The sequence below is a fragment of the Chiloscyllium plagiosum genome, chromosome 30, assembly GCF_004010195.1.
Source record: "Chiloscyllium plagiosum isolate BGI_BamShark_2017 chromosome 30, ASM401019v2, whole genome shotgun sequence".
NCBI lineage: Eukaryota > Metazoa > Chordata > Chondrichthyes > Orectolobiformes > Hemiscylliidae > Chiloscyllium > Chiloscyllium plagiosum.
Genome location: NC_057739.1, coordinates 7,485,582 through 7,508,724, shown reverse-complemented (window position 1 = coordinate 7,508,724; position 23,143 = coordinate 7,485,582). Strand labels below are relative to the sequence as shown.

Here is a 23,143-nt window from a genome sequence, read left to right as displayed (position 1 = left end):
TGATCTTATTGAGTGGCAGAGCAAGCTGGATGGGCCAAATGGCCTACTCCTGCTCCTATTACTGTGAAAGACATGGTCATTAAATTGATACAAGGCTGAGATAGATTTTTAATTAGTGAGGGAGTAAAGGATTATGGAGAAAAGTGGAGATGGGGATTATCAGCTCAGTCATGATCTCGGTGAATGGTGGAACGGATTCATTGAGCTGAATGGCCCATTCTGCTACAATGTCTTATTATCTTTTATATCGCAGACCCGTCCCTTCTGAATTGAGAGAATTGAATTTCAGTAAAAATAAGAGAGCCCTAAAATGCTGCAATAACAGTTGAATGCGAAGTCTGAGTGGAGGGTGCTGTTGGTTCCCCTTGTTCCAGGTGCTAATTGACAGATTGCATACTTCTTATCCCTAACTTAGCAGTTTTTTTTAAAAAAAAGTATCTTTCAGGCAAGGAACAATGAATAAATCATCTTTAATGGATATATAAGGCACATGGGCACAATATAAAGTGGATACTGAAAATACTTCATGTTAGTTACATACAGATTCCATCGAAGAAACTACTCTCAAGTAAACTCCTTAATGATAAACATCTATTCACTTTGTCAACAACTGAAGCTTGCGTTAATAACTCTGTCCTACACAAGCCCCTAAATGTATTTGTAAAAGCTGTTTTAACAACCTACATAGCAAAATCCATCAAATACATCTAGTCACCCAGCGGAAATGGTAAGGCACCTGCTCGGAATTTCCTTTTTATCTTTTTTCTCCCCCTTTTCTTTCCTCCCTTTCCCTGCTGAATCTGGCGATTCAGTTACAACAGGCAACATTCCCACTGCAGGATTCCAATGCAATATATGACCAGTTAATCGGATTTGGTGGGTGGGGGTAGAAGGAGAAGATAATGTTGACCACTGCCCTCTGGAGAATGTCCCATGCTTCATGCTATGAGATCTCTCCAATCCAACTGAATAGCAGCTTCGACAATGCTGCACTCCCAGCTCCATGCAGTAGGATGGGGCTTGAATTCCTGATCATCCTGCTCCGATGAGATTGCAGTCAATGCCGATAAAAGCCACTCGATTATACACATTCTGGTACACATTGCCCAAGAGGCAATTCTTTGTCTGCGAGCTTTAACAGTGGGTCATGAATAGCTGTGATGGCATCAAAAATGGACTCTCATTTGACACCTCCACTTTCACCCTGGTAAACTCTCCATCCTGCTTTGGTCACGAGGCATTGTGGCCAATGGTAGCTCAATCCCCTAACACCACCTGATAATATGTTCCAACCAACGATACACAACCAGGAATGGGACATACAATCATGTTCATCTGTGCTGTGCACTGCCACCTCACATTGTGTTGTTAGAGTGTCCACCTTCAGCAGATTGACTGGCTTCATGAATAAATGCACGGTTCCCAACCAATAGATCAGGTGGCCGCCATGGGAGAACCCTGAGGCTTCTCATTCTTGGTCCTTCTCCCTGGATGAGCCACTGGGAGATGCCATGATGGATGAATTTGAACAATAGGCACATCAAGGCTTCAATTAACACACTGACAGACTGCCCCATCAATGTATAGTGCAGGGCTTTCCAAACACAAAAAATTATACAGAGCTCATTAACAGAATATTAAAGAGAATTTTAAAAAAACCTTAAGATAATAAACATTCAGTATTTCACAAGCCAATATTTCATAGTTAACACACAACTTTCCCTTCTTTCCATTCAAACTCAGGCAGTGATTCTAAGAAAGATTGACCTCCCAGTTCAACATGTAGTCTGGGAGAGGTAGGGATTATACAAGGTACATTGCTAATTACATTAAAAGAGATGAGATAGGCCTGACATCAACTGGAGATTTTTTTTACACCCCCAATACATGCCCCAAAACATCCCTCCACAAGTGGGAGTGAGGATTTCTCTTCCTAGCTTCCTAGTAAAGGGACTCACTGCACTGCTCCAACATCAGAATCAGACATGTCCTTCCCCAGCAAGAGAACAGGACTGAAGCTGTTCAGACAGTTGTACCCTTGAAAACTGCACAGCTGCGAGTTACAGCACATTGCTCCAGTGCAGCTCAGTAAAGTCACCACCCTGTGAAACACCACTCTGAAAACAGCATTTTGGGCAGGATGTGAACAGATGATCTTTTTTTTAAACCACTGTAACGATTCCCTGATGGTACTTTCATGCAGAGTTCTGTTTTGATTTCTCGAAATGGCTCATTGCTCATATAGTCCCCATACCTATTCGGATTGCAAAACTCTGTGGTTTAAATGCATTTCTGGTTTACACACTTCAGTGGGGTGTGTTCTGGTAGCAGCTGTGGCTAGCCTCATATGGGAGGGGATTGATTCTATTGTCAAGGCACTAGACACCAGTTAATAATCATTAGCCTCTCAACTCTATACAAATAAAGTTTCAGTCACATTAAATATTGCATTGATTATTGCAACAAAAAATAATCTTTCACCTGATCACAATCAGGATGGCTACAGGAACTGTGCTTCATATGTCAATAATCCTTTTGGCTATTAGTATTTTTTGTGGATTGTTCATTCTAGTTAAGCTTTTAACTTGCTTCAGGACTCCAATTACATGACAGAGGCATGATTTATAGAGTATGACTTTACCCTTTCATTCTCTTTTGATGGAACTGCCTGGAGATGCTATTAAAGTTCACGTGTTCCTTTCAGTGGTTTTATCTTCAACATTTTAAAAAAGCAACTAAAAAAACTCAAGAGAAATCACTGTTAAGACTCCCCCAAGTCTTTACCAAATTCAGGTTCCTGTGACAGCAGATGAAGTGCTTTGTGTATGAGATTTCTGCACTCACTCCCATCACAGAATCAATCTCAACCTGATTGAAAGTAAACACATTCTTCATACATTGAGCTGTACATCCTCCAGACACCTGCAACTTTAAAAGATTTGGAGTGCATCTCTGGGAAATCTGCCAGGGAGTGCCTGCTACATTTGAGTTTGTAAATTGGTGGCCGGTAGTGCAGAACTATGAAGGGAGATCTGTTGTGAATCTTACTCTTCATAGTATCATTGAATACAGCTTCCAAAGGGAGGGGAACTAAAGGAACAGGGGTTGTGAGCCACTCAGGTAGAGGGCCTGCAGCTGACAGGAGGTTACCTGTCTAGCCAGTCAGGAGCAGGATACTGACCTGTATCAGCTCATGACTTTCCTGGCCATTAAAATAAACATGTGGGCCAATGCACCAGGGAATTGTGGGCTATGCATGAATGTGTGCGCACACGATGGAGCTGTAAAACCAGAAACTGAGCACTTAGTCCATAAAGGTTGATACTTTTTATATATATGCTGGCTGCATTACGAGATAATGTTCCAAACTTTCAGCACACCTATATTCTGCAGAATGTTAAGGTTATTTTAAAGTGCGCACTTGCTGAACGAGTACTCCATAGCTGTTAGTCTGCCTTAGTTGAGCAGAGAACCACAGCTCACAACACACTGATATGCAGTGATGCTACCTTTCAATTACACTGCTCTCTTGTTTCCTTGGTATATCTGGACCATATTATTCATTCATATTTGGCTTGAAAAGTACAAAGCAGACATGCAGGGCTGGAGAGCAACCCAAGTTGTGATTTGACGTTCTGATGAGATTGGCAGAATTTGAATGGCAGGTAAGTGCACCCAGTTTACAACAGTGTTGTAAGTACTGCACGTAGGATTAGAGCTGTCACAATGCCGTGCCCATCTTTCCAGAACAGTCCAACTGTCCATACAACACACTCCTAGAAGGTACCCAATCTTACTGCAGCAATGACAAGAGACACAAAGGTATCAGTGTCAAACCTGAGCTGCATGCAGCTTGCCCACACCCTCCAATGTGCGAGAAGACAGAGGAAGGTGGAAGAGTGGAGGAAAATATTTAATCTTAGGATTCAAGGGTTTGAGAACGTTAGAGAGAGCAGGAACGGCCTCTGAAAGCTTCAGGACGTTTGAGGTTATAAATTTCACTCATTGGCTGAGTTTACAAGGCTCCAAACTGGGAAAACTGGCAGCGATTTGAGGAAACCCCTGGCTAAACCGAGCCTCAAGGAGTGAGGGCGCTGGGTTAGGCAGACAGGAGACATCAACCATGAGAGTTGCAGAAGGTCCTGAGGTCCCTCTCGGTCAAAGGAAAGAACACAGTCAGCCAATGCAAGTGTGGACAACTACATGCCAGCGTACAGCATGACACAGACACAGGTGAGTCTAGTACCAGAAAACTTATGGAGGACGGCGTCCCACAAAGTATCCTTCTCCGTGGTAACTATCAGTCACGATACCATGTCAATGAGCAGCAACAGATAAACTGGGCTCTGGGAATCACTTAGAGTTTGGAAGGTAGGGACTATGAGGTCTGTATTTTCTTTAAACTCAGATCCACTCTGATTGTAGCTAGCTGACGGGGAGGAAATAAATAAGTGATAGTAAACTAAGAGGGGTGTTAACAGAGGTTTAACTGTCAGCACAATACAAAGGGCAGGTGTTTTGTGTGAAAATCCAAACGGATTTGAAATGGACACTTTGTGTTTGGGGTAGAGATGGAAGCGGTCGTTTTGAATGGAAAACCCACTCAAAGAAACAAAACGACTAGCTTTTCGGGAGTGTGTTTTCGCAAGGCCTTTTTATTTGGCCACCTTTCCACACAGGAGCAGGAAATGGGTGATCCACTCCAGACGAGAAAGATCAAAGAAGTATGTGAGCGCTGCCTCCTGCTGGTGACCTGAAGAACAGTATTTAGGCAGAGGCTTGGTGACAGGTCTCCTGTTCCTTGTCTACTGCCCTTGCAGTTACAGGAGTGCACTGTGAGGCAACTGTAAATGGCTAAACCTTGGGTTTAAAACATACACATTCACTTTGGCAGAAACAAGATGAAACGCTACATCACACCATTGAAAAGAGAACGTGTGGATATAAAGTGCTAAATGAGTCTGTGTGACTCGTTTCTGGAACTTCTACTGATGGATGGGCGTGGGAAAGAGAAGGTTGGGAGTGGGGAAAGAGGAATGAGGTGTTTTAAAGTAGTCCTGAAATAATTAGGATACTGACACACTAAGCATCTGACTTTTAAAGTTACAGTCTGAAAACAATCTCTGTACAATTTGGTTTACAAAACTGGATTCATAAGGCCTCAATTTCACACACACCAATTACAAACAGGGTGTGGCAGGCAATATTGCTATTACTGCTTTGCCACAAACACTCTTCCTCCATCTTAGCCCCTGGATATGAAATGGAAGAGGCTGTCACTCTTCGGAAAGTAAAATGTGACAAGGAACAGGGGATTGAAAACTAATAAACCCATCAGGATACAGTCTGCAAAGGTTGGGGCTTCATTCTGTTCCAGCCTCCGTGCTCTGAGGTCCAGAAGTGGAGCACTTTTCTTTCAATTCACATTCTTCATCCTGTAACACATTTAAAACAAAAAGACTTAAACACATTTTGCTGAGAAGGGATCTGCTAAGATTTTACTGTGTCTTTGAGCAGTAGGCCTCACCATTGGTTGGGCCTAATTGCCATGGCAACAATATCAAGGCTCTTGTTCTGTAAAGAATACCAAGGTTAAACAGATAACCTTGAACGGAACTGTTGATCTCTTTGTTTATTTGAGTGCAAATCTGTATTTAGGCCAACCATTCAATTTGACCTGCAAACAGCCCCACAGTTCCTATTTTTATGGACATTAATTAGCTTTCAAAGCCCGTATATGGTAGGTATGAGATGCATATTCAATAAGCAAAAATACCATTCTACATCATATTGGTAAAGTTCCAAAAATTAGTGTGTAGTGTGTGCCTGGAACAGGTCCTTGTCCTTGCTTTCAAATGCAAAGAGACAAGCGTCTGACGGCCCCACTGCAAAAGCGAGTTTACCTTCAGGGAGCCAGTGCATTCTGGGAAAACGCAGTGAAATAATCAGCAATCCTTAAAGACTACATACAGCAATAAACTTACGGAAACGCAGCAGGGCTGCAACATCTATGTGTGAGAGAAGAATGGGAGCTGCCTCTGCCTCCCACCGAGAGTTTACAGGTTAATTTGAATTCAAAAGCTTTTAAAGTGCTGCTCCTTTGTCACCTGATGAAGCAGCAGCACTCTGAAAGCCTGTGATTTCAAATAAACTCATTGGACTATAACCTGGTACTGGGAGACTTCTGGCTTTATCTATTCCTATCTAATGTGACAGCAACCATTCCTCACTCAAGACTCACACACCCCACAATCTTGTACCCAAAAAAGGTGGCCTGTTTTCTGTGTACAATTATAAAATGTCTTTCCATTAAAATGCTGTTGAGCAATCCTTGTAGGTGGATTGGATAGAGGACAATGCACTGCATGACCCTGTATATGGTATAAATGCAGACCCCATCCTATATTATAATTTGTAAAACCTAAAGCACCTCTTAACCGGTGCGCACAAGGAGATGGCGGTGGCGTGGTAATGACACTAATCCAGAGGCCCAGGCTAATGTGACCAATTCGGACCAACGGCTAATGGAATATAAAGATGGTCACCTCTAGTGAAAGTAATCTGTTGTTCTTACCAGCCTGAGTTACGCGTGACTCAGTATCCACAGCAATGTGGTTAATTCTTAACTGCCCTCGGGATTAGTCAGTTTCCCATTTCAGTTTCAGCCATCCCCTCAGATCAATGGCAATTCAGCAAAAATGCTGTCCGTGTCAGCACCAGCCACATCCCGTGAAAGATTCAAAATAATGACAGCTTCCACAGGCATGTTGCTTTTAACATTTTAACATGGTCAGGAGTAGGCAACAGACCAATGTAAATGGCTGATGGGGCAGCCAAACAGGTAAGGTTAGAGACGGCTCTGGGAAGATGAAGGCAGAAATCTTTTAGGAAGAATTCTGCATTGCAGTTCCTTTCAGAGTTATAATGTCAGATAATGTCAGAAAGCTTACATGGCAACAGGCACAGAGTGGGCCAGAAAACAGGTCAGTGGGAGGGTGAGGGAGAGGGGAGTGAAGGACAGGCCGAATACATGATAGGATGCTAGGAGAGTCTAGAAATGTCAGATTCGCCCTTGGACTGCTGGAAATGGACAGGAAATTAAACTGATCAGTCTGGAGTGACAGCAGGGAAAGGCACTGTTATGGTCACAAATGTGTCAGAAAACAAGATGAATGAAGTGGTCCTGAGTAGGACGAGAACAAAGACTTATCCCATGAATACGGAGATAGTTTGCAGCTAATATAAGTTCCCATGGCAACCCCTTTTATTTGGAGGAAGAGAGTGGAGTCAGAGAGGTTATTTCATTTAAGAGTAGGAGTTCAGGAAAGTGGAGGAGGGGGTTGAGAGATAAATACTGGTTGGGCTTCTGATTGCAGGAAAACTGGATAAGCTGCTTTGTTGGGGGTAAAGCTGTAGAGCGACTGGACTTCCAGGCTTTTCTGTATTCATTTGCTTTTTCCCCCCCACAACTAATAAACGGTAAGAATGACCGATTGCTCTGTGCTGTTAGCTGGTGGAGGACTACAGTGCTTGGAGCATAGTAACAGCAGGACATTTAATCACTGGAGCCTGTTTTGCCATTAAGCAATTATCGACCTGTTTAGGAAACTGAGTAAGATCAGGAGAGAGAGAGTTGGGACAATGGACAGGTATTTGAATTCACAGGATGTGTCTAGTAGTATTTCTCAAGAACCCTGGGGTCTTAACTATTCACTGTGTGTGTTAATGACTCGGATGTGACAGAATGCCACATTGGGCGGCATGGCGGCTCAGTGGTTAGCACTGCTGCCTCACAGCGCCAGAGACCCGGGTTCAATTCCCGACTCAGGCGACTGTGTAGTTTGCACATTTTCCCCATGTCTGCGTGGGTTTTCTCCGGGTGCTCCGGTTTCCTCCCACAGTCCAAAGATGTGCAGATCAGGTGAATTGGCCATGCTAAATTGCCCCGTAGTGTTAGGTAAAGGGGCAAATGTAGGGGTATGGGTGGGTTGCGCTTCGGCAGGTCGGTGTGGACTTGTTGGGCCGAAGGGCCTGTTTCCACACTGTAATGTAATCTAATCTAAAAGATTTCTACATTGCTGATGATGAAAAGACAGATGGCATTGTAAGCAGCATAAATGGAAACAAAATTTTACAAAGACACATCACTACTGAAATTTCCAAAAATGTGGTAAATGGATTTCAGTGTGGGCTAATGGAAGTTCAGAATCTAAAAAAGACAGAACAAGGCACTATCTAAACGGTGAAAAGCTGATCATGGAGACAGTTCAAAGTGACTTGGAAGCCAAGGTACATAGATCACTAGAATGTCATGAGCAGAAACAGAAAAGAATCAAAAAGCTTAATGGGATGCTGGCCTTTATATCCAGAAAACAAGAATACCGTACAAGGCTTAAGAAGCCATGGTTAAACTATACAAAGTCTTGGCTGCAGTACACTGCAGGTTTTATGACCTCTGGACACCAAACTTTAGCAATGACATACTGAACTCAAAGGGACTATCACAGAGATTTACCAAACAAGGGTCAGCAGCAGCAACAAGGTGGTAGCGTTTTCACATGTTTTGGGTTCAAGTTGCATATCCAGACTTGATCACAAAAATCAAGGCTGCCGATCGGTGCAGTATTGAGGGAGTCCATTGGAGATGCACTGTATTGGGTGTGATATTACGCTGAGGTCTGGTACACCCTCTCAGGTTGATGGAAAAGATCAATGGCAATATTTTAAAAGAAGGGCAGGGAGCTAGTTATCTCCGGTGTCCCAACTAACATTTATCCCAGAACCAACCTGGTAAAAGCAGATGATTTGGTTATTATCACATTGCTGTTTGTAGGAGCTTGCTATGCACAAACTGGTTGCCATGTTTCCAATATCACACCCTGTAGCTACTCTGTAAAAGTACTTCCCTGGCTGTAAGTGCTTTGGGGCATCCAGTGGTGATGAAAGGTTCTACACAAAAGCAGTTCTTATCTTTTTTTTCCAATGTGAAGAGGAGATTACATAGACTAGAGTTGTACTTTCTGGCATTTAAGACAGGTAAAAGGTGATTTGGTTAAACTTTCCAATACATTAAGGGCAACTGTGAAAGTAAATAGAGAGAAACTATTTTTACTGTTTGGGGGAGTCTAGGACATTCTAAAAATTACAGCCAGTCCTTTCGGGAATACAATCAGGAAACAGTGTAGAGGTTTGGAACTTTCTTATATAAATGGTAAGTGATGCTTGATTAATTGTTAATTTTAAAACTGAGATTGATAGATTTTCCAAATTACTAACGAATATGGGACAAACCAGTTATGTCACAGTTCAGCTATGATCTCACTCAATGGCAATGTGATAGGTTCAATGTGTTAAATGGTCTACATCCATTCCTGTGATCTGACAGCGCGGATGGAGGCCATTTGGCCCATAATGTCTGTGCTAGTAATTTTAGATTAGATTAGATTACTTAGATTAGATTACTTACAGTGTGGAAACAGGCCCTTCGGCCCAACAAGTCCACACCGACCCGCCGAAGCGCAACCCACCCATACCCCTACCTTTACCCCTTTAACCTAACACTACGGGCAATTTAGCATGGCCAATTCACCTGACCCGCACATCTTTGGACTGTGGGAGGAAACCGGAGCACCCGGAGGAAACCCACGCAGACACGGGGAGAATGTGCAAACTCCACACAGTCAGTCGCCTGAGTCGGGAATTGAACCCGGGTCTACAGGCGCTGTGAGGCAGCAGTGCTAACCACTGGGCCACCGTGCCGCCCACTATTTCAAAGTATCTATCCAATTAATGCCCATGCTCCATCCCTGTAGCCTTGCAAATTTATTTATTTCAAATATATATCCAATTTCTTGTTTGAAAGTCACTAATGAATTTCCCTTTAGGCAGTGCAACTCAAGTGGATATAAGTCAACGTGTAAAGGGCATGACATCTTCCTATCAGAGCAATGCCTAGGAACTGAAATCAATAACCCCGCTGAAGCATAGGAGTATTGGTAAAAAGAATTATGAAGGTTTAACAATTTCCTGTTTCAGAAGCTAACAATCCTCTAACAGCTTTCTCAACCTGATTTGCAACTTCTAAATCTTTGTTCACGACTACCCCTAGGGCCCATTGTTCCTGTTCCCCTTTAAAGTTCTCATTTAACTGGCATTGCTTCACCACCTCTTTCCTACCAGAATGAATCACTTCACACTTCTCTGTGTTAAATTTCATCTGCCCCTTTCGCCAGTCTGTCTACCTCCTCCTGAAATCTGTTACAATCCTTCTTGTTGTTGTATACATTTCCAGCATGTCATCTGCAAGCTTTGAAATTATACCCCTGTTTTTCCAAGGCCAGGTCATTAATATAGATTAAACAAAGCAGAAGCCTGAACACAGAGTCCTGGAGGACACCACTTGTACACTGCCGTCTCATCTGAAAAACAATCCTACTACTCTTGGCTGCCTGTGTTGTAGCTGATTTCATATACATGCAGCCACTGTACCTTTAATCAAATCTCTACTGTAATATTCTGATACCCTCATTCAAACAAAAAAATTGATTTCAGCCTTGAAAGATCCAATCTTCTCAGCATCCATTGCCCCTCTAATATACTTTTATTATCCAAAGAGTCAGCGTGGGCTTCCATCTCCTCGATATGTCAATTTGTCCTTTCTCTAAGCATCTGAAGCCACACTGAATTTTTTTTTCCTTATTCATTCATAGGATGTGGGCGTTGCTGGTGGCAGCATTTAATGCCCAGAGGGCAGTTAAATGTCAACCACATTGCAGTGGATCTGGAGTCACATGTAGGCCAGACCAGGCAAGTTTTCTTCCCTAAAGGACACTAGGGAACAAGATATGGTTTTTTTGCACAATTAATATGCATCATCATTAGACTCTTAATTCCAGATTTCACCATCTGGCATAACTGGACTTGAACAGGGGTTTCCAGAACATTACATGGGTCTCTGGATTAATAGTCCAATGATAATACCACTTGGCCATCATCTTCCCACCACCTCACTTTCTCAATTCTCAAATACAACCTGCATTTGTATAATCCTCTTAACAAAGTAAACTGCCCCAACACACTACATTGGACAGTTACCAGCCAAACTTTGATGCTGAACTATTGAAGAATTTATTAAGACCAAGGGCTTGGTCAAAGAAGTAGGTTTAAGGAGCATCTCAAGATAAGAGATGAGGGTTAAGGCAGGGAATGTCAGGGTTTAAGGTCCAGGGGACTGAAGATCACCTATCAATGGTTAAAGATTAAAATGGAAGATGAGGAGGAGATCAGAGTGTGAGAAAGTTCAGGGGGGGTTGTGGAGCTGGTGGATCACAGTATTGTTCTGGTTTCTTCCTCACTTTTCCCTCTGCTCCCAATGTGATGATTGCTTTCTTTTTGCAGACATGTGAATCACTGGAACAGACAGACAGGTTTAACATCTTAGCTGGAAGACAGCATTCATTCAGTTCTAAACTGGAGTGTCAGCCTAGATTACCTCTCCAAATGTTGGAATTGGGTTTGAACCAACAAGCTTCTGACTCAGAGCTACGAGAACTGCCAACTGATGCAAGCTGATCGGTAAAAGTTAGAGATAGTCTGACTTATCTGTGCACCAGAGATACTTTAAGTCCATTATGCTCCCGTCAAGCTGAACAAGCTTTTGAGAGCTCTGGCGATTAATTACCTGTCATGCTCAGTCTTTCTCCTTTCATTTTCAAGTGGCAGTTTTAGATCAGGCAATGTATTGTTAACTAAAATATTGATTTAGCCAGTTTTGTCTGAAAAGCATCTCTCTCTGCCCATTAGCAGTTAAACGATGGATTATTTCACGAGACTTCTTGGCGTGCCCCAGCGGTGTGATGAAGATGTTAGTTTGAGAGCCTTGATGCAGAAATAACTAACAAGGGGTTATAATCTTAGTATTAGAGTCAGACAGTTAGGGGACTGGTTGAAGACAGCGGGATGTGTGGGGATTAGGAAACATTCCCACACAAAGGCTCATAGAAGTCTAGAACCTCTTGCTGAAAATACCAGCTTTCAGGACTGGGATAAATAGATTCTTGTTAGGTAAAGGTATCAAGGGATGCACAAAGGGTAAACTGTCAGCCTGCAACCTTCGTCTATTATTCACTGCAGCTGTTTTGAAGCCGGGGAGTGCTGTTTGTGCAGCGACTGTAAACAGTAAGAACGATAACAACAGAACCAGTGATAAATAAACTCAAGATACACAGCAGGTTTATCAGTGTCTTCAGGTGAGGCAGTTTGAAATGAATCACATTCTCTCACCTTCCTCCTTCAGACACTGAAGAGACCTACTGTGTGTTTCCAGCGTTTGCAATCTCTCACCAATACTGTACACTCCTTACACTGTTAGAGATTTCATCTTCATTCTGCTCACTGGGGACACCATCAAAGTCATCCCTCTCAGTGTCAAAAGCATCTTCCTCATAGTCAGTCTGGTAGTCAGACTCATCTGTGGAACAGACAGTAAATGTTAACTGAGTATGTAGTAATGTACAGTCAGTACAGCATCTGGAACGAGGAGCTTTTTCCACACACTGACTGCAAATACCAAAGCTAATTCATAATGGGGAAATGTAGCACTCATGAATTTTACATCAATTGTTGACGTTGTGATTAATGCTGCTCTGTAAAGCACATGTCACCCTTGGCAGTGGGTGTCAGACTCTAGATTTGTGGGCTAGCTCTTAAAGAAACATAAACCATTGTTTCATTGAAAGAAGAATCCTCGCTTTTTCCCAAATTTACTACGCTCTGCAGTTAAAGGTGTTAACTCTTCCTACGACAGATAGCTAAGACCCTTCAGCATCTGTTGATGTTCTTCATATGGGACCACGTACTAAGCTTTGTGACAATGGGAATCATCATGGCTGAGCCTTGATGGTGAAACAGTTTTCCCAGAAAGGATCACAGGATATGAAGAATCGTGGAGCAAATAGGATTCAAAATCTGTCTCCATGTATCCCAATGAAACTTCCAATGGATGGATAAGTGATGTGACTTGCTTTTTTTTTTAAAAATCAAAAGTCTCTGAAGTCCAGTGAATCCTTCAAATTGGAAGTACAGGTGGGGGTGGAGGGGGGGGCGGGCAATTGGAGTCAACCACAACAAGAAATGAAATAAATGTGATGAGACGATGAAAGGGAAGGGCTACACTGCATCGCATTAACATTTTGGCACTGATACACCGTGTGAAGCAGCCTCCACGAGAAGTCGTGACTTACCGTCCACAACCAACAACTTTGCAGGTTCGATTCTAGACACGATTTCAGCCAGGTCAGTGAAGGAAGCATTTGGACAGGTGACCTGTTGAAAGGGAACATGGACATTATACCCGGTGGATGAGAAAGGGAGAGCTTGTTTTAAGTCACTGGGTTTACAAAGTGGCTGTATCAGAATGCAGTGAAACACAAAGTGAGTCCAGATCAGAGACAACCTTCATGGATACACGGTTTGGAGATGCCGGTGTTGGACTGGGGTGTACAAAGTTAAAAATCACACAACACCAGGTTATAGTCCAACAGGTTTAATTGGAAGCACACTAGCTTTCGGAGTGTTCAGACCTGATGAAGGAGCAGCGCTCTGAAAGCTAGTGCTTCCAATTAAACGTGTTGGACTATAACCTGGTGTTGTGTGATTTTTAACTTCATGGATACAGTCAGATTCAGATTGTTAATCCCTTCCCTTTCAGCCACTGTCGAAATGCACTGCCAGTATTTTATTGCAAATTCTCCAATCATGCTTTTCTTTTTTCTCTCACATCAACAACCAACTTGAAACTCTCCACAACAATGTGCACTCCTAGAGCTCCTCTAACATTGTACAATATCCCATGACACTTAAACAACATGACAACAGATTACACCAGGAGGCATGACAGTTGGTGACAAAAATGCTTGCCAAATGGCTAGATTTTAAGAGGAGTTATCCTGAGCATCGTGGCTAATATTAATCCCTCAATTAATCTGGTTCAGAACCATTACTTTTCAGGAGATATTAACAGCTCTCAATGACTCAAGCATCACCACATTCTCTCAAGGGCTCTGTTCCATTTCAACAGATCAATCACAAAGTTGATAAGAGTTTTTGAAAAGTGTTATATAGGACTTGGGCTCCACTGGCAGGGCCAACATTTGTTTCCTACCCTTTGAACAGAGTGGCTACCTTGGCTATTTCAGAGCATAGTCAAGAGTCAACCACTTTGCTGTCTGGAGTCACATACAGGCCAGACCAGGCAAAGAAGGCAGCTTTTCCTCTCTAATCATTAAATGGGGGTATTCCAAATGGACTGACTGGGAACCTGTCAAGTAACTGGGAAACTGGATCTTGGAAGGGGAGAACCTGGCTGTGATTGAAATCAACCCTGAACATCCTGAAGGTTCAGAGGCTGCAACCCTAGGGACGGACTGAATCAGCTGGATATCAGGTAAACACACAGGTCCTCCATCCCGAGGGCCATGTTCCCTATTCACATGCAATCTCTAAACACCCTGGGAGCTGTCAGCAATCCCAATGCTGCATAGTGTTGCCAGTACTCCAGGGCTGTCCCAGAGGGTTCAACAATCAGAGGTTAGAATCAGCACGGGAGCATTAATAAAAATACTGATATCCTTTGAACACTCTTTCTTAATTACACAATATTGAACATGGAATAGAAAAGAAAAGGCTGGCTGACTTGGGATAGATTGTCTGGATCCATCTCATCTCTCTTGATGTTTAAAGCCCTTTTTAATAGGTGGAATTCCACAATGCCAGAATTAAACTGAAGCTCTATTTTAACCAGCTCACATTTAGCTAAGGTATAGATTAAGGAGATCTGTTGAGAAGTAATCACTGGAATCAAAATGGCTGGTCCAGTGATGGGTTAATTTTAAGTTTCATATGCATACTGATTTCCCTTTCTGGTTTGTGTGTGTTGTGTGGCTGTACTTGAAGGTGCAGGAAGACTCTCCAACACTGGAACAGGGACCAAAGGACAGGTATCAGCTGAGCTTTGTGAATGTTATTCTGCCCCTACAGACTTAGGGCTGCAGTACAGGTGCTCCCTCCCTGTCTCCATTAATTTCATCCTCTGACAGACCAGAGTAAATTAATTTAGGCTCACAGATCCTTTTCTTTTTTTTTTTAGAAAGTGATGTAACTCAATCTTTTAATTGGCAAAAGCAGCAGAGGGAGCAACAGAAGATTTTATTTTACATAGCGAGTTGCCATGATCTTGAACACACTGTAATAGAAATGTAGATGAAGCAGGGTGAATGGTAATTTTCAAAAATGAATTGGATCTACATTTGAAAAGGAAACATGCTCGGGATTGTGGGGAAAGAGTAAGGGAGTGGGATTGGTTGGATAGATCTCTCAAAGAGCCAGCACAGACATGTTGGGTTGGATGGCCTCCTGTGTCGGGAAGTTCGATGATTTGTATCTTTCTGTGAATTTCTGCTATTTTGAAGAGCTGCTATGGGGAGGATTTGAACTCATGTCACACATGTTACTGCCAGCTCTCTCCTCCAGGCTAAATCAAATCAGAGGATGATAGGTGTGTGAACGGGCTTTCTGCACCTTCGCTGACTCACTTTATGAAGGGCGAGAGGCTGTAGTTCACCAGTAACATTCCCAGTCCCTGGCACGTTGAACAACATCTGTCTGTTCTTGATAGCTTGACAAGGCGGCAACAACAGAGTTCGCGGAGGTTTAAGATTTTCTCTCTCTCTTTTCAAATGTTTAGGAACAATCCAACAGAATGCATTTCTGCTTCCACTAAAACAGCCTCTTCATTCAGCTTGTCAGAAATGTGGAGAGCTAGCCTTCAATGGTGACCAAAAGTAGACAGTAGATCACCTGGGCCAACAGTCATGAACAACAGCTTTAATGATTTAGTGGGGCAAAGGTTCAAAAGAATAATACAGGTGAGACTGACTAAAGAGGGAAACCCTAATCTTACAACTCAGTGATCTGAAGTGAGACTGGGTCTCTGGTAAGATTAGTTCAATCCTACAGCAAATTCAGTAACTTTAAAAACTGAGAGGAGAGCTGAAAGGGAGGCTTATGTCAAGTTTTCATTTTCCATGCTGCTCTGAATACAGTGAGCTTGGCTCCTGGCAGAATGTAGTAATTAGCAGCACTCCCTGAATGGAGCTATTCAGTGGCAGAATCACCTTGGCAATTACTGTGTCTCAACTTTCAGGGGCTTCCATTGTCCTAGCTGCTGTTTTTGGCTTAAAGACAGGATTCTGACAAATATCTTCCTCCTCTGTGTTGCCCCTTTCTTTTCCACCTACTGCAGATTGATTTAGATTCTAGAGAGGCTGTACTCACAGTCTTACCCAACCAGGCACAACAAAGACTAGATAACACCACCGCATTCCATCAACAAAGTGTGAAAGGAAGAAAAATCTTGTATTTCCTTGGCCCAGTCATGAACCCAGGATGTCCCATAATCCTTCACAGCCAGTAAAGTATTTTTTGAAGTTGGAATGTAGGAAACATTGCAGTCAATTTACATATAAGATCCTATAAACAGCAATGAGATAATGGCTACATATTAATGATCTAGCTCTTGACATACAGGAGACAATTTCAAAGCGTGCAGATGATACAAAACATGGGACCGTTGTAAACTGTGAGGAGGCCAGTGCAGAACTTTAAAATGACAGGGTAAGCTGGTGGAACAGGCAGATGGAGGTACCTGCAGTTTAATGAGGAGAAGTGTGAGGTCATAGAGTCATACAGCACAGACACAGACCTTTCAGTCTAACCAGTCTGTGCCAACCATAATCCCAAACTAAACTAGTCCCATCTGCCTGCTCCTGGCCTATATCCTTACAAAGCTTTCCTATCCAAATGATTTTTAAACATTGTAACTGTACCCGCATCAACCACTTCCTCTGCAAGTTCATTCTCCACACAAAGCACCCTCTGTGTAAAAAAACCCTGCTCCTCAGGTCTTTTTTACATTTCTCACCTTAAAAATGTATCCCTAGTCTTAAAAGATAATTACCATTAACTCTACTATTTTATAAACTTCTATCAGATCACCTCTCAACCTCACTCTCCAGTGAACAAGTTCCAGCCTATCCGACTTGTCTTTATCTGGTAAGAAGGACAGAGTCTAAAACAGTGAGTACAATACTTAATAGAGTAGCAGAGGGGCCTGAGTACACAGGTACATTGATTATTGAAGGTGGCAGTTCAGATGAAAACAGCAGTTAATAAAGCACACGGTATTCTGGGCTCTATCTACTGGGGTATTGCGTATAAGTCCAAGGACGTGATACTAAACTTAGACAAGACTCTTGTTAGACCTCAGCTGGAGTAATGTGTGTAGATCTGGGCACCACATAGAACATTATAGCGCAGTACAGGCCCTTCGGCCCTCGATGTTGCGCCTACCTGTGGAACCAATCTGAAGCCCATTGAACCTACACTATTCCATTCTCATCCATATGTCTATCCAATGACCATTTAAATGCCCTTAAAGTTGGCAAGTCTCCTACTGTTGCAGACAGCGTGTTCCATGCCCCTACAACTGTCTGAGTAAAGGAACTACTTCTGACATCAGTCCTATATCCATCCCTCCTCAGCTTAAAGCTACGTCCCCTTGTGCTAGCCATCACCATCTGAGGAAAAAGATTCTCACTGTCCACCCTGTCTGACACTCTGATTATCTTACGTCTCAATTAAGTCACCTCTCAACCTTCTTCTAACGAAAACACCCTCAAGTCCCTCAGCCTTTCCTTGTGAGACCTTCCTTCCATACACTGTAGGATAGATGTGAATGTATTGGAGAAAATGCAGAAGAGGTTGATGAGAATGATTCCAGGCTGTGACTGTTCTCCTTAGAGAAAACAAGGCTCAGAGGGGACTTGGTAGAAGTTTTGAAAACCATGAGGGGTTTGGCGAGAGTAGATGGAGAAACTGCTCCTGTTTGTAAAAGGAACATGTACAAGATGGCAGAGATTTGAAGTGATTTACAAACAGAGCAAATGAGATGAGAGAAAATGTCTTCACATTTGTTCCCAGAAATATGGCTGGGGCAGGTTGAATTGAGCCATTTAAGAGGGCATTAGGTGGATTATTAGAATAGAAACAAGGTACACGGGTGTGGGGTGGGGAGGGGGGAAGCAGGGGGAATAGCATGAATTCATAATGTTCACTGGAGAGTGCAGACATGGGTCAAATGGCCTCTTTCTGCACAGGAATAACTGTGATTGAATATATGTTTGCAATGTTGGCTGAAGGATTAATGTTGGTCAGGGCACTGGGGAAACCTCTACTGATTTTCTTCCAACCTACAACTCCACTTAAGAGGGCAGACAAGGTTTAATGGAAGGACCACATCATCAACAGTGCAGCACTCTCTCACCCTCTCATGATTTAGTGGAGCGTCAATCTGGATTTTGTGTTCATGTATCTGGGGGTCAGAGCCCATAGCCTCTAACTCAAAAGGTAAGTCTGCTACCATTGGATGACAGTTAAACTAAATGTGGCAAAAGCCACCTCAAGGTCTTCAATCTTTCAATGCAGACGCAGTCAGAGTTATTTCAGGCACCAGGAGTCAGCTATTTGGTCCATCCAAACCACCCTCACTCTCCTTAGAGCAATCCAGTCGGTCTCAGTCCCAGAGTCTTTCTGTGTACCTGTGAAATGCACATACAGGCCGGTCTGTCAGGAGTATGCCAAAGATTTGAAGTAGCAAGTGACAAAACTCAGACAGAATGGAAGTCCTCAGCCGAGGCACATGATTTCCTAACTTCGAGGCGCCCAAATTGTGTTGCTTTGTCTCTGTAAGTGTGAGGAAGAGAATCTCACCTCTCTATTGGACACTGCACCTGTGTTCGGAAGGTAATCTACACACTTGATGCTGGCCAACTGCTTTCTTCCAGAGCTCTGGGCTGCAAGAGCTTGCTTGACTTTTTGAACTATACCCATTGCTTTGTGCCTACCTACACTTCACTATACTGCTATCCTCTGGCGACTCTCTATCTTACGAGTCTTTGATCTCTCACATTGTTTCTTCTTCTGTCTTAGCTTGGTTCAATATAAAGCACCTCCTGCTTCAGTATCAGAGAGGGTGCAGGTTGAAGAACCCCATTTCCTGCCTCCCAAAATAAAGAGAATTTACACAACATGTAGGCTGGTAATTCAGTGTGGTACTAAAGGAATGCTGCACCGGCAACGGGATGGCACAGTGGTTAGCACTGCTGCCTCACAGCGCCAGGGACCCAGGTTCGATTCCAGCCTCGGACAATTGTCTGTGTGGAGTTTGCACATTCTCCCCGTGTCTGTGTGGGTTACCTCCGGGTCCTCCAGTGTCCTCCCACAATCCAAAGATGTGCAGGTGAATTGGCCATGCTAAATTGCCCATTGTGTTCAGGGATGCGTAGGTTAGGTGCATTAGTTAGGGATAAATGTAGAATATTAGGGTAGAGGGAATGGGTCTGGGTGGGTTTCTCTTCAGAGGGTCGGTGTGGACTTGTCAGGCCGACTGGCCTGGTTCCACACTGTAGGGATTGTATTCTATTCTATGAAGTATAGAGTCTTTTAGTTGTGATGTTAAACTGAGGCATCATCTGCTCTCAAGTGGGAATAAGATCCCCGATGACCTATCACAGCCAATAATGATGTCTTCAAACCACAAAAAGATTTTATGGCAAGTTATTTTATCCGTCACAAATAATTAACCAGTTCCTGATCTCTACCAAAATGTGTAACAGCTCGTTCTATCTCTTGTCCTGTGTATGCATGTGTCTTTCCCCATTTCTTATATTCTTTTTGGTGCTATTCATTTGTTATCTTCTAACCTTGTAGGAATCTACAACTAAAACATCTCTCCAAGATTGTTGTCCGTGCTGTTCACTGTCTTCAATGCATTCCCTTTCTTTTCCTATAACTATGTTCTCTGCTACAACAATCAAGAACGAGGGCGTAATCTTAAAGTTAAAGCTTGTCCAGGCAACAGCAATGCTCATTTATCTGGGAGATAGGAAAATTGTAAAAGATGGCTCTCTCCCCGAGAAGGTTTAAAGTGCTAGGAAGATTGGAGGTTTGGAGATAAAGATCATTAGATTGATGCCTGTTTCAGAGTATCAAGGGATATGGAGATAAGGTAGAGAAATGAAGTTAAAGCACTGATCTGCTCGAGTCTAATTGAATGATGGAATAGGCCCAAGGGTGTGAATAGCTTACTCACGTTCCTAATTTTCTTTATACAGTTATTTATGAGCCCTGAGGTAGGAAGCAGATTTTATATAAATTAGGCAATGTTAAATAATTAGCACCTCCAACCCAGAGCAGACAATGTTTTTGTTTTTTTCATCTTTTCTTCAATCTTCGTTTTTTTAATAAAAGATTTAGATAGTTTAGGAGAGTGGTCCAAGAAATGGCTGAGAAATTCAGTGTGTAAATGCGAAGTCTTGCACTTTGGAAAAAAGAATACAGGCATGGACTATTTTCTAAACGGTGAGAAAATTCCTAAAGCCAAAGTACAAAGGGATCTGGGAGCGCTAGTCCAGGATTCTCTAAAGGTTGACTTGCAGGTTGAGTCCATGACTAAGAAGGCAAACGTAATGTTGTCATCTATCTCATGAGGGGTGGAATGTAAAAGCAACAATGTGTTACTGAGACTTTATAAAGCTCTGGTTAGGCTCCATTTAGCATACTGTGTCCAGTTTTGGGCTCCACATCTCAGGAAGGACATACTGGCACTGGAGCGTGTCCAGCAGAGATTCACACGGATGATCCCTGGAATGGTAGGCCTAACATACGATGAACGGCTGAGGATCCTGGGATTGAATTCATTAGCGTTTAGAAGGTTGAGGGGAGATCTAACAGAAATGTACAGGATAATGCATGGCTTGGAAAGGATGGACGCTGGGAATTTGTTTCCGTCAGGCGGGGATACTAGGACCCGTGGGCACAGCCTTAGAATTAGAGGGGGGTCAATTTAAAACAGAAATGAGGAGACATTTCTTCAGCCAGAGAGTAGTGGGCCTGTGGAATTTTTTGCCATGGAGTGCAGTGCAGGCCGGGACGTTAAATGTCTTCAAGGCAGAGATTGATAAATTCTTAATCTCACAAGGAATTAAGGGGAGAGTGTGGGTAAGTGGCGTTGAAATGCCCATCAGCCATGATTGAATGGCGGAGTGGATTCGATGGGCCGAATGGCTTTACTTCCACTTCTATGACTTGTGGTTTTATCTTCCCGAAAATAGAAATTATGGACAAAATAAACTTCATACATTATTCACCACGCTGTTGATATTTCCCCAACACACTTGTGGGCTCATTAGAGGGGTGCAGTACAGGGTGAGAAATTGTTCTTCACTGTTGTGGATTGTCTCAGTGGTTGTGTTGAGCTTGGCCAGACCCCAGACAGTGGCAGACGCTATCTAGTAAATCAGCCATGGCACTGCTTATTAGTTAGCCGGAGCCATGTTTCCCTTCGTGTGTTGGTCATTTTGGGAAGTTGTTCAAGTTTGTCCCGTATTATTGTCCAAGTCAATGTTCTAATATTAATGTCCAATTTGTCTCTTTTACTCTTCACATTCGAGTGTGAAGCATAGTAAATATAAGAAGTGGAAGTAAATACAAAGTAGAGTACAAGTGGATGTAGGAGCAGGAATTTTAGGTGTTTTATCCAGGGTGCAGATGACACAGAGACACCAAGATGTTCCATAATCAGCGTTGAGGATGTCTCCTGTTACACACACTGAGATGACCAAATGCGTCGATGCCTGATTCACTCTACCACTTGTGGGGCTGGTGGTGTTCAAAGGAACAGGGAGAGGAGTTGCCAGGGAACTGAGCATATCTTCCACTGCCGAATGTTGGCCTCCGCAAGATCCCATCAAAGTCCTTAGTGCCTTCGCAAGCACTCCTTCCCCGTTGGGCACTCGCAGGCCAGGAACTCCTGTGAATTAGTACGAATGTTGGATCCCTTCACTGATGCTTCAAAGGTGGCCTCAAAGAATGCCTTCCGTCTTCGTGAAAGTGTCTGACAAGAAAATGTTTGAAGTAGACTAGTTGCTCTGGGAGTCTCTCGTCAGGTACATGAGCACATGACCCGATCATGGAACCTGATTAGTGCCCCATGTTAGCCTGGGAGAGAATGCAGGCATTCCACCACCTATTCTGCCAACAACTCTGAAACATTTTACATAGAGAACATTGATAATGTTTATCCAGTGCTTGGAGGTAACTGCTGTAGACTGTCAAAGTCTCTGAAGTATTTTGGACCTGCAACTGGGCTCTGAGGACGGGTTACTGGACCTGAAACGTTAACTCTGATTTCTGTCCACAGATGCTGCCAGACCTGCTGAGCTTTTCCAGCAATTTCTGTTTTTGTTTCTGATTTACAGCAGCCACAGTTCTTTCAGTTTTTATCAAATCAAAGGGCTTTTTTCTGTTCTGTGAAAACACTATGACTAATCAGTCAGCGAATGGCCAAGAATGAACCAAGGAGTAGAGAGGCTGAGGACAAGACAGCAATTAAGTTGGGCACAACGTGACACCGGGTAGTGGGCCATAACTGGCTTAAAATTGGGAAAGGAAGAAATTGAGAACAGTACAAAATATTAAAATTAAAGACAATTGGAATCAACATGTAAAAAAGTATGAACATGTGAGAAATATCACATTTCGTGATGGCAAGATAGCGGAAGTAATCTCTACCCATTGGCTAATGCTGAATAATACAACAGTTAAAACTTCAGTGCCATCTGGTGAACAGATCCCACATTTACACCATGAACAAAGGCTGTTGACATAGGAAAATTACATTGAAAATGTAGACATCTAAATTCACTACTGGAAAGGTTGATACAAAACTGAGATCAAAAACATATCAACAGGAGATAGGAAGAGCATAATGAGAGCTGTGTAGCGTGCCGGGTACTCATGTGACTCAGCCAACGTTGTCTATCTTATACGGTGCAGGCAAGGATGCCTGGAGGCATGGTACATTGGGGAAACCGAGCAAAGGCTATGACAACGGATGAATGGGCACCGCACAACAATCAACAGACATGAGGGTTCCCTCCCAGTTGGGGAACACTTCAGTGGTCCAGGTCATTCGGCCTCGGACCTTCGGGTGACCATCCTCCAAGGTGGACTTTGGGACAGGCAGCAG

General features: G+C 43.0%; 1 protein-coding gene across 5 annotated transcripts in view; it reads right to left on the bottom strand.

The window, feature by feature from the left end:
- Window positions 1–453: 453 nt before the first annotated feature.
- Window positions 454–23,143, bottom strand: part of pnpla7b (patatin-like phospholipase domain containing 7b) — a 345,798-nt gene continuing 323,108 nt past the window's right edge. For all 5 annotated transcript variants that reach the window (XM_043719899.1, XM_043719901.1, XM_043719902.1 and 2 more), the window contains 3 exons: window positions 13,242–13,323; window positions 12,363–12,469; window positions 454–5,435 (listed from right to left, as the gene is read on the bottom strand). In XM_043719899.1, the coding sequence (XP_043575834.1) occupies window positions 5,364–5,435; window positions 12,363–12,469; window positions 13,242–13,323 (261 nt within the window). In that variant the 3' untranslated portion in view covers window positions 454–5,363. The remainder of the gene's footprint in view (window positions 5,436–12,362; window positions 12,470–13,241; window positions 13,324–23,143) is intronic.